Source organism: Dromaius novaehollandiae, chromosome 22 (genome assembly GCF_036370855.1).
Source record: "Dromaius novaehollandiae isolate bDroNov1 chromosome 22, bDroNov1.hap1, whole genome shotgun sequence".
Classification (NCBI taxonomy): Eukaryota; Metazoa; Chordata; class Aves; order Casuariiformes; family Dromaiidae; genus Dromaius; species Dromaius novaehollandiae.
In genome coordinates, this window is record NC_088119.1 from 5,920,579 (window position 1) to 5,932,712 (window position 12,134).

General features: G+C 66.3%; 1 protein-coding gene across 1 annotated transcript; it reads right to left on the reverse strand.

Moving 5' to 3' along the window:
* Positions 1-546: 546 nt before the first annotated feature.
* Positions 547-9,206, reverse strand: C1QL1 (complement C1q like 1). Its single transcript, XM_064524857.1, has 2 exons — positions 8,416-9,206; positions 547-1,023 (listed from the first exon to the last, which is right to left on the reverse strand). Exons 1-2 carry the CDS (start codon positions 8,998-9,000, stop codon positions 844-846), a joined length of 765 nt encoding a protein of 254 aa, XP_064380927.1. The 5' UTR covers positions 9,001-9,206; the 3' UTR covers positions 547-843.
* Positions 9,207-12,134: the final 2,928 nt, after the last annotated feature.

A 12,134-nucleotide genomic window follows, 5' to 3' on the forward strand; every position in this document is an offset into this window, starting at 1 on the left:
TTCGCCGGTGCTCCGGCGCTGCCCTAACGAGCCCCGCTAATTAGGGCCGAGAGCCGCACGCAGGGCCCGGCCCTGAGGCGCAAGCTACAACCAGGGCGGGGGGGGGAATGGCCCCCTCGGCGCCCCGCTGGGCCTGTGGCCCGGCTGCCATGTTGTGGCCGGCCCGGCCTCGACGCCTCCATGGGCCCCCCGCCGGCCTCGATGCCTCCATGGGCGCCCCTCGGCCTGGCCCCCACTCCGGAGGCACCCATGGGTCCCCGAATTGGGTGGGGGCAAAGGAGGCTGCGCATCCAGCCAGGTGGCTTGGGGACAAGCTGAGCATCCATCTTGCTGCGACGCCCTCAGCTCCAGCCGGGCCCATTTGGGCCATTCGCCCCCCCCCCCCCCCGGGGATGACCATGGCGGCGGGGGGAGGACCTCATCCCCCGGGGGGCCGTATCCAAAAATGGCCTCCGCCCCACACAGTGGGTGTGGAGGCGGGGGGGAGAAGAAGACACCAGGCCATGGAGAGGTCACAGCTCTGCTTTACCATGGATTCGCCCCGCCGTGGGGCAGGAACGCGCCCCCCCCCCCTTCCCCCCCCCAAGACAACCCCGGCACCGGACGAGGGAGGAGGGCAGCAGGGGCCCGTGGGCACGTCCGCGCGTCCTGTACATATATACACGCCGGCTGGGGCGGGGGGGGGGCACCCCAGGGCGCTATGGGGCTCAGCAGGGTCCGCAGCCATGGGACGGGGAGGTGGGAAGGAGCAGCAGGGGGGCAGCGTGGTGTCCCCGTCCCCCCCCTCCCCAAAAACCCCCCCGCCTGCCCCATCCGGCCCCCGCGGTGGGGGTCCCGGGGGGCTCAGTCCGAGTAGATGATGAAGCCCGAGAAGGTGCTGTACTTGTTGTTGTTGCCGCCGTGGGCCTTGCCCCCGTCCAGCTTGATGAAGACCTCGTCGCCGGCGTCCAGGTGCAGGATGACGCTGTTGCTGGCGTAGTCGTAGTTCTGGTCGGCGTCCTGTGCGATGGCGCTGGCCCGCACCTGTGGGGGGGGGACACCTGTGTCACCCCCCCCCGGCAGCCCCAGGGGCGCCCCGTGGTCCTGCCACCGCCCCATGGCCCACATCCCTGCTTCCATCCTGTGTCCCATGTCCCTTCCTCCCTCCCGTGGTCCTGCCTTGGCCCTGTGTCCCATAGCCCTGCCATGGTGCCATGCCCCGATGTTCCTGCTTCAGCCCCATGTCCCTGCTTCCATCCCGTGTCCCATGTCCCTTCCTCCCTCCTGTGTCCCTGCCTTGGCCTCATGCCCCGATGTCCCTGGCTTCGGCCCCATCTCCTATATCCCTGCCTCAGTCCTGTGCCCTGGTGTCCCTGTCTCCATCCCGTGTCCTGTGTCCCTGCCTCAGCCTCATGTCCAGTGTCCCTGCTTCCATCCTGTGTCCCATGTCCCTTCCTCCCTCCCGTGGCCCTGCCATGGCACCATGCCCTGATGTCCCTGCTTTGGCCGCATCTCCCATGTCCCTGCCTCAGTCCTGTGTCCTGGTGTCCCCGTCTCTGTCCCGTGTCCTGTGTCCCTGCCCTGGCCTCATGGCCCATGTCCCTTCCTCCCTCCCATGGCCCTGCCATGGCCCCGTGCCCCAGTATCTCTGCTTCAGCCCCATCTCCTGTGTCCCTGTCTCAGTCCCATGTCCTATGTCCATGCCTGGGCCCTGCCACCCCGAGGGCACCCCCACGCCAGCCCCGTACCCCAATGCCACAACCCCACGCCCTGGCCTCCCTGCCTCGGCTCCACGTCCCAGTGTCCCCTCCTCAGCCCTGCGCCCCGTCTCAGCCCCATGCCCTGGCACCCCATGGGGCACCCCGTGCTGGGATGTCCCTGCCTCGGTCCCCACGCCTGCCACGACGTCCGCGCCGGGGTCTCCACCGGCAGAGGCAGGCACAGGGCAGGGCCGGGCAGGGGTAGGGGCAGGGATGGCACCCCATGGCATGGTCCCCTTGCCCCAGCTCTCCCTCCCATCGATGGCTCCAGGACATTGCACAGGCCTTGGCAGGCTGCTCCCACACACCTGTGGGACACCCATGGGTGCCCCGGGGCATGCACCCCACCGGGATGCTCAGCAGGGTCCCAGCCCACCTACGGGACATGGTGGGCTTGGAGGCCACCCAGCAGCGATGCCCAGCGTGCTGCTGTCATGCTGGTCCCCACCCTGCTCCCTCCTGGGTGCCTCAGTACAAGGGTGCTGGCTGCCTCGGACCCCCACCCACCGGCAAATGGGTGCCTGGAGGGCACTGGCACAGAGAGCTTGGGGGTCCGTCACTGTGACTCCTCCAAGCATCTTCCAGAGCATCTCCCTGACCCGGCAGGCTCAAACATGGGACCATGGCTCCAGGTTTGGACCATGGACTTGGATGTGGGACCATGGCTCCAGGTTCGGATATGGGACCATGGTTCAGATGTGGGACCACAGTTCAGATGCAGGACCATGGCTCTGGGCTCAGATGTAGGACCATGGTTCAGATGTGGGACCATGGCTCAGACAAGGGACCATGGTTCAGATGTGGGACCATGGCTCTGGGCTCAGATGTAGGACCATGGTTCAGATGTGGGACCATGGCTCAGACAAGGGACCATGGTTCAGATGTGGGACCATGGCTCTGGGCTCAGACATGAGGCCATGGCTCAGACATGGGACCATGGTTCAGATATGGGACCATGGCTCTGGGCTCAGATGTGGGACCGTGGCTCAGAGACGGGACCACGGCTCTGGGCTCAGATGTGGGACCACAGCTCTGGGCTTGGATGTGGGACCGTGGCTCAGACGTGAGACCACAGCTCCGGGCTTGGACACAAGACCACCGCTCTGGCCTCAGATGCAGGACCGCAGCTCGGGGCCTGAACACAGACCAGCTGCCCAGCTTGCAAACAGGCTTATCCCCAAAATTAGACATGTCGCTCACCAGCACCTCTTAAGGAGACCAACCTGCCACGGGGCGAGAGAAGTCGCTCTTGCTGCTAAATACTCATTCAGTGCTGGAGGACAAGGGCAGGAGGTCCCGGCAGAGCCCGCCGGGACGCCTCTGCTCAATATATCCTTAAACGCCTGGAAAAGGAGCGATGTCTCCGTAGCTTGCTGATGATACAGAATTATTTGGGTAATCAGATCTAACCTCGCTCCGGAGACTTTGCAGCAAGGTTTCGCAGGCCTGGGTGACAGTGACAAGACGGCAGGTAAAAATCCCATGTGAAATGCAAAGCACCGCGCCGGGGAGAAGATGCTCCTAATTATAACTGACAATCCCGGGCTCGAAATTGCCTCTCGCCGCTTGGGGAGACGTCGCGGAGCGGCTGTGGAGGAGCCTCGCAGGAAACCTCTCTCCGTTAATGCCCCGGCCCTGCGGGCGCACGCAGCATCCCGGCTGCGGAGCCGCTTGGGCTTGGCGTGTGCATGGGGAAAGAGCGAGGAAAAGCGCCAAAATTGGGCGAGAAAGGCGATAATCAGAGCTATAAAGGCGAGGAAGAAGAGATCGGCTCCATCATCTTGGCCCTTCCCAGAGGCAGGAATGAAACAAGCCTGGTTCCCACGGCCCCATGCAGGGGCAGGTCCCTGCCGGCCCCTCTCCTGTCCCTCCTGACCCCAACTGACGGCAGCGAGCATCTAGGGTGACACCGTTGGCGGGTGAAATGAGGGCGGCGCTTCCCCATGTCCCTTCATCCTCCCCCCAAGCGCTGGCTCCCGGATCGAGATGCTCTTGGAGGGAGATTGGTGATGCAGAAACATATGTTCACTCTGAAACCTACTGATGGCCCAGTCTCACAGGGATTACTCTCACACACTCAGACATATCCACGGTGCTGTCATCCACAGGCTGTCACCAACACTGTCACCACACTCAAAATCACCCTTATTTCTACCCCTCTGCCTGGCATCAGCTCTGGGAGCGGCTGAGTCTGTGGGAAGCAGCTCCAAGGAGGAAGCCCTAGGGGACACAGCCTGGCCTCAACGGGAGCTGGCAGCTGGGGCGAGCGGGCGTCCCCGGGGCCGGGGGTCCCGGCAGGAGCCAGCGTGTCGCTGCCCGGGCTGCGCAGGGTGTTTGTCAGCAGCATCCGCCCGCGTCCCACCGGGGTCCCCACCCCGGCAGGCACAGGCTGGGGAGCAGATCCCCGCAGGGCCACTTGTCACAGCACCCCGATCTCCAGGGACGCCAGCAGCCCTGGGGACGGCCACGTCGCAGCCGCCCCTCGTCTCTGAAACACGCCGGGGAGGATGCAGCCGGCGGCGGAGCGGGTGCCGGCCCCGCGGAGGAAGGGAGCCGCGGCGGCCGAGCGCTTTCTATCACCGCGCTCACTTAATTAAGGCTCCGCAGGGCAGCACGTGGCACGAAGAAGAGGAGGGTGGGAAGAAGCAAGGGAGCTGGAAACCCCCCCATGCAGATCCCCGCCGGGCAGGGATGGCGCTCCGGCATCCCCAAGCATCGCCGGCAGCGAAACGGTCCCCCACCGCGCGGAGGCACCCGGGGGACATCCTCGCCCCCCCCCCGAGCCGGTGCGGCGGGGAGAGCCATTTCGTGCAGCCGCCGTGCGCCCTCCTCCCCGCTCGGCCGCCAGCGCGGGGCCATTCGTCTTCCCTCGTTAAGGAGATGCCTTGTCACCGCGCGCCGGCCAGCCGTGAGCCCTAACTAGCCATGATAAATGGCGAGGCCGGAGCTGCCGGCTGCCCCCGAGCCGCCCGGCCACCGCGGAGCTGCTCCGTGCCTCAGTTTACCCGGGCGCAGCAATGGGAGAGGTGACGAGCCACCGGCAGCGTCGCGGAGCCGCGTTTCCCCGAGGGACAGAAATAAAAGCGAAAAATCCCTCCTCGGGCCAACGTCGGCTGCGGGCCGGCTCGGATGCTCCGCTCCGGCCCCGGGTGCCCGACGGTGGCCCCGGGGAGCCCTTGGGTGCCGTCCCCACTGCGGCACGGTGGCCCCGGCGGCGGCTCCGCGGCCTGGCCAAGCGGCTCCCGAATATTTTGCATTTTAGGAGAGCACCCGCCGCGCTCCGACGTCTCCCTTGGCTCCCCAGGGCCACCCCTGTGCACCGCCGTGAGGGCTCCCAGCACCCATCCCGGCCCCCAGCCAGCTGCAAGGCAGCCAGCAGCACCGGGGTGCTGGGGGCATGGAGGGTGCCGGGTCCGGGGTGCTGGGGTGCAGCACGTGCAGCGCGCAATGGCTCGGGTCCCATCGTGCAGCGGGTGCTGCATCGGGGATCTTGGGGTGCGCAGTGGGTGCTGGCACTGCGGACTCGCTTTGTGGGGGGTGCAGTGGGTGCAGTGGGTGCTGGCTCAGGGGGTCTTGGCATGTGCAGTGGGTGCAGTGGGTGCTGGCTCAGGGGATCTCAGTTTGTGGGGGTGCAATGGGTGCAGTGGGTGCTGGCTCAGGGGATCTCAGTGTGTGCAGTGGGTGCTGGCTCTGGGGGGTCTCAGTTTGTGGGGGGTGCAATGGGTGCCGGCTTGGGGGGGTCTCAGCATGTGCAGTGGGTGCAGCGGGTGCTGGCTCGAGGGTCTCAGTTTGTGGGGGGTGCAATGGGTGCAGGGGGTGGTGGCTCTGGGGTCTCAGCATGTGCAGTGGGTGCAGCGGGTGCTGGCTCTGGGGTCTTGGTTTGTGGAGGGTGCAGTGGGTGCAGCAGGTGCTAGTGCTGGGAGCTCAGTTTGTAGGGGGTGCAATGGGTGCAGTGGGTGCTGGTTCTGAGGGTCGCAGCGTGTGCAGTGGGTGCTGGTGCTGGGGGTCTCAGTTTGTGGGGGGTGCAGTGGGTGCTGGCTTGGGGGGTCTCGGCATGTGCAGTGGGTGCAGTAGGTGCTGGCTTGGGGGTCTCAGGTTGTGGGGGGTGCAATGGGTGCAGGGGGTGCTGGCTCGGGGGGTCTCGGCATGTGCAGTGGGTGCAGTAGGTGCTGGCTTGGGGGTCTCTGTGGGGGGTGCAATGGGTGCAGTGGGTGCTGGTTCTGAGGGTCGTAGCGTGCGCAGTGGGTGCTGGTACTGGGGGGTCTCGGTTTGTGGGGGGTGCAGTGGGTGCTGGCTCGGGGGGTCTCGGCATGTGCAGTGGGTGCAGTAGGTGCTGGCTCGGGGGTCTCAGTTTGTGGGGGGTGCAATGGGTGCAGCGGGTGCTGGCTCGGGGTGTCTCGGCATGTGCAGTGGGTGCAGTAGGTGCTGGCTCAAGGGTCTCAGGTTGTGGAGGGTGCAATGGGTGCAGCGGGTGCTGGCTCGGGGGGTCTTGGCATGTGCAGTGGGTGCAGTGGGTGCTGGCTCGGGGGTCTCAGTTTGTGGGGGGTGCAATGGGTGCTGGTGCAGGGGGTCTCGGCATGCACAGTGGGTGCAGCAGGTGCTACCTCCGAGGTCCCCAAGGTCCCCAGGGTCCGGCAGCTCCGGGTGCACACAGCACCCAGATGCCTCCAGGCTCCGCAGCGGGTGCAGCGGGAGTGCCATTTCCGGACAGGCCTGGACAGCTGGTGTGCAACGCGCGTGCAAACGGCTCCGGGATCCTCAGCGCGCAATGGGGACCGGCAGCACGGCACGGCACCCGGACCCGCCACGTAGGGAATATTCGGGATGCTCGGCGCATGGGTGCTGGGTTCGGCCGGACTCCCCAGGGTGCAAGCGGGGAGCATCACCCCCCTCGGCGGGTACCCCAGCGCCCACAGCGTTTCCCCACTCGCTGTTTGCCTTCAACTCCGACATAATGCAAATAAGAGTAATTAATGCTAATTAATCATTGGGAGCAGCTCCCGCCCGGCACCGGGCTCCCCTGGCTCTCATTAAGTGCCAGCGCGGCGGCGGGGGGGACGCGGCTGCCCCGCGGGACCTCCGCAGCCCGGCGGGTCCTCGCTCGCGCCCCGGGTGCAGGAGCCGTACGGCTGGAGACGGGGCCGGGAGGCGAAGCGTTAAATCGCCCGGCGCCGGTCGGAGTTGGCGACTCCGCTCGCGGCTTAATCCGCGTTGCGCGCTCAGATGGCCGCGCTCGCTGGAGCGCACCGGCGGGCCGGGCTCGGCGAGCCCGGGCTTTGCGTAAAGAACAATAATAATGAATAAAATTAAATTAAATTAAATAATAATCATAATAATGAAGCCTCGACGGCGGGGATGCGAGGGCCGAAGCGGCTCCAGTCCTCCGCCCCGAGCGGATGCCCGCGAGGATGCTCAACGCGGCCCCACGGAAAATGGTGGTGGTTGGGTTGGGTTGGGTTGGGTTGGGTTGGGCGGGGGGTGAGGGTGCCCCAAATCTGGTGTGGGGGGTCGGCACCCACGCGGTAGCCCCCCTCCCCGCTGCAAGCGCTGCCGTGGTGGAGCAGCCACGGGGACTTCCCGGGGCGGGGGGCCGGCGGCGGGTGCCCCGGGGACATGGCAGGGAGCATCTCCGGAGCCGGGGGAAGGACGGGACACACCGGGGATGCAGCTGGGGGAAGAGCAGGGCATCCGGGGGCTGCACCCAGAGCGTGTCTCTGGAGCCGGGAGAAGGACAGGGCACCCGAGGGTGCACCCGGAGCGCGTCTCTGGAGCTGGGAGAAGGACAAGGCGCACCCAGAGCACATCCCCAGGACCAGAAGGAGGACAGGGCACCCCAGGGTGCACCCAGGGCACATTCCCGGAGCCGGGAGAAGGACTGGGCACCGCAGGGTGCACCCAGAGTGCATCTCCGGAGCCGGAAGAAGGACAGGGCATCCTGGAGGTGCACCCAGAGCACATCCCCAGGACCAGGAGAAGGACAGGGGCACCCCAGGGTGCACCCAGAGCATATCTCCGGAGCCGGGAGGAGGACAGGGCACCCCAGGGTGCACCCGGAGCGCATCCCCAGAGCCAGGAGAAGGACTGGGCACCCCAGGGTGCACCCAGAGTGCATCTCCGGAGCAGGAGGAAGGACAGGGCATCCTGGAGGTGCACCCAGAGCGCATCCCCAGGACCAGGAGAAGGACAGGGGCACCCCAGGGTGCACCCAGAGCACATCTCTGAAGCTGGGAGAAGGACAGGGCACCCCAGGGTGCACCCAGAGTGCATCTCTGGAGCTGGGAGAAGGAGAAGGCATCCTGGAGGTGCAACTGGAGCACATCTCCATGGCTGGGAGAAGGACAGGGCACCCCAGGGTGCACCCAGAGCACATCTCCGGAGCCGGGAGAAGGAGAAGGCATCCTGGAGGTGCAACTGGAGCGCATCCCCAGGACCGGGAGAAAGACAAGGCATCCTGGAGCTGCACCCAGAGCACATCCCTAGGACCAGGAAAAGGACAGGGGCACCCCAGGGTGCACCCGGAGCACATCTCTGAAGCCAGGAGAAGGACAGGGCATCCTGGAGCTGCACCCGGAGCACATCCCCAGGACCGGGAGAAGCACAGGGCACCCGGGGGCTGCACCCGGAGCGCGTCGCCGGGGCGCGGGAGGGCGGCGGCCGGCCCGGCGGCACCCCTTACCTGCCCGTTCTTGCAGAGGTCGGCCCACATGCTGGTGCCGTCGCCGCCGCGCATGAGGACGTGGTAGGTGAAGAAGTAGGTGCCGGCGATGGCGCAGGTGAACTTGCCCGAGGCGGCGTCGTAGCTGTTGCCCAGGTTGGTGACCACGTCGTCGAACTTGAGGATCTCGTAGCCCTCGTGCGGGTTCTTGAGGCCGGCGTAGAAGGCGACGCGGGGCACCGTGGTGTAGGTGGCCGCGCTCACGGCGCCCGGAGCCCCCGGGCCCGGCAACCCGGGGGGCCCCGGGCGCCCCGGCTCGCCCCGCGCCCCCGGCGGTCCCGCGGCTCCCGGCGGCCCCGGTTCTCCCGGCGGCCCCGGCGGCCCCGGTTTGCCCGGCCGCCCCGGTTTGCCCTGGGGGCCCTGCACCAGGGTGGAGGGCGGCGGGAGCGGGCCGCGCTCGCCCAGCGGGCCGGCGCCGGTGGCGGCGGGCGGCGGGCCGCCGTAGGGCTCGCACACCATGCGGCAGGTGCCCAGCATCTCGTAGCGGCCGTCGGTGCCCGCCGAGCTCACCAGCACCGGGATGAGCACCACCAGCACCAGCACCATCACCACGCCGGCCGCGGCCGCCAGCAAAGTTTTGCGGCCGAGGCTGAGCCGCCGCCCGGCCGGGGCGCGTTGCCGCCCGGCGGCGGGAATGGTGCCGGTGGGGGGGGGGCCGGCGGCGGGCAGGGCGGCGGCGGCGGCGGCGGGGCTCGGCGGCGGCGGCGCCCGCTCCGCTCCGCTCCGCTCCGCTGGCTCCGGTGCGCCCCGCGCCCGCCCCGGCCACGCCCCCGGCCACGCCCCCCGCCGCCCGTGGCCACGCCCACCTCCGCGCACAGGGGCGGGGAGGGGCGTGGCCCTCCTCTTAGGACACGCCCATGACCACGCCCATGACCACACACTGTGCGGGAGGGGGCGTGGCTCTATGCTTGGGACACGCCCATTGCCACGCCCACCCCGTGCAGCGAGCGGGGAGGGGCGGGGCTCCCCGCCCAGGCCACGCCCCCTCCGTGCCCCGCGGGGAGGGGCCACGCCCACGCCCCGCCCCCTCGGCGCGCCCGCCCCGGGTCCCCGGCCGCCCCCCCCCCCCCCACCTCCCCGCCACCGGGGTCGCCCGCGCGCGCTGCCCCGCGCCGAGCCCTGCGCTGGGGCCACGCGGGGCGGCGGGAAGCGACCGGGCCCCGCAGCGCCGCGGCCGCCGTCTGGCGGATCAATCAGCGGCGACTGACAGCCGCCCCCGGCGCTGCCGTGGAGCGGCGGCCGCGGCAGCAGCTGCGCCTCGGCGCCGGCTGCCGCCGCTTCGGCCCCGGGGAGCCGGGCTGGGGGGCCGGTGGAGCAGCCCCGAGGCGGCTGCGAGCGCCGCCGGTGGGGGGGGGGGGAAAATCGGCGGGGTTTAGTCGCACCCGCGTGCAAACGTGCAAACGTGCACACAGAGTGTGCGCACACGTATGTGCATAGCGGCACATGTGGCGATGCGACGTGCGCACGAAGGCGTGCAAACACGCTCATGTGCAAAGACACATGCACACGTGCAGACATGCACACGCACAGTGCGCACACACACACACACACGTGCGTAGCTGCACACGTGTGCCGGGGCAACGCGCACACGAACACATGCAAGCACACGTACGTGTGCAAACACCCACGTGCATGCGCACAGACACGCCTGCGTGTTCATAGCTGCACACGTGCTGACGCGACGTGCACACAAAGGCCCATGCAGACAGAGGCACCCGTGCAAACACGCACACACGTGTGCACAGACCCACGTGCATGTGCATAGCCGCACACAGGTGCCGATGCAACACGCACACACGTGCACGCACACAGACACGCCTGCGTGTGCTTAGCCGCAAATATGTGCCGATGCAACGTGCACACAAACGCACGTGCAAACACGCCTGCGCAGAGACATGCATGCATGTGCATAGCCGCACACGTGTGCCGATCCAACGTGCACACACATGCACACGTGCAAGCATGCACACACGCGTGTGCACAGATGCCTGCATGTGCATAGCTGCACACGGGTGCCAATGCAGGATGCACGCACATGCACACGTGCAAACACACACGTGCACGCACGCAGACACGCAGGCATGTGCATAGCCGCACACACGTGCCGATGCAACATGCACACAAACGCACGTGCAAACACATGTGTGCACCAGCAGCTCCCCTGCCCGCCGGCAACCGTGTCCCCATGCAGCACCGCGGTCCCCAAGCCACCACCGCCACCCGTCCCCGCATCCAAAGGCCGGACGCGCTGGGCTCCCCGCGTCGCAGCCCGTTGCGACGGCCTGGGCCGAGGCGGCGAGCGCGACGGGCTCCAACGCCGCCGGTTTGCAAGAGCCTCGTGGCGGGCGGCTGGGGCGAGGGGCGCGTTCAATGCTTGCTCCGAGCATCGATCTGCGAATCGATGCCGCTGGCGCGCTGCGGCGCGTGGGGCCGCGCTGACCTCTTTATTCTTCCCTCCGCTCGTGTAAAGCGCTTTAAATTTAATCAGCGTGCAGAAATCAATTAGCCACTTATGACCCGCCGGTTTAGTTACTGGAGAGCGAGATAAAGATGCCACCGAAAAACATGTTTCGTAAGAGGCTCCCGAAGTGGGAGGCAATTATTCCTATTATCTTAATGAGGCTTTTTGGCTTTTTTTTCTTTGCATTTTGCTCTTTTTTTTCGCTTTTTGCTTTTTTTTTTTGCATATTGCTTTTTTTTGCATTTTGCCTTTTTTGCATTTTGCTTTCTTTTTTTGCTTTTTCCTTTTTTTTGCATTTTTCTTTTGATTTTTTTGCTTTTTGCTTTTCTTTTTCTTTATGGAGCAGTTCAAAGCCTGGAAGCTTTCTCATGTCGGAGCAGGGTGCCAGGAGCTGCCCCTTGCACCCATGGGTGCACCAACCTGCAGCCTCCCCCCCTGCAGAGACGAGCCCTGACATATCCCCTCCGCGCTGTCACCGGCGTGAAAAATAACTCATAATCTGCCATTTCTTCCCTATTGCCCCCCCCTTCCTTCTTGCTTTTTTAATGAGCTCCTAAAAATACGCCGTGCCGAGGCGATGGGCTAAATGAGTCACCCCCCCTGCGGCGCAGTGGGTGCCCCGGCATGGGAGCCGGCCACCCGCGTCGTCGCCGGGTGCCGGGGCTTTGCAAAGCCGGAGGGAGGGAGCCGCCGGCCTTGTGCACGCTCACGGATGCGTGTGCGCAGGGTCGTGAGTGTGCACGCGTGTCTGCATGTGCACACGCTTGCATGCAGTCATGCACATGCTTGCAGGTCTGCATGCACATGCGTGTGCCCATTTGCACACGCGTGCAAACAGAGGTGTGTGCAAGCACCCCTGTGTCTGTATGCACACGCATGCACGTGCCCGTTTGCACATGCATGTACACAGAGGTGTGTGCAAGCACCCCTGTGTCTGCATGCACACACATGCACGTGCCCATTTGCACACGTGTGCACACAGAGGTGTGTGCAAGCACTGCTGTGTTTGCATGCACACGCATGCATGTGCCCATTTGCACACGTGTGCACACAGAGGTGTGTGCATGCACTGCTGTGTTTGCATGCACACGCATGCACGTGCCCATTTGCACATGTGTGCACACAGAGGTGTGTGCATGCACCCCTGGTTTTGCATGCACACGCATGCACGTGCCCATTTGCACACGCGTGCACACAGAGGTGTGTGCATGCACTGCTG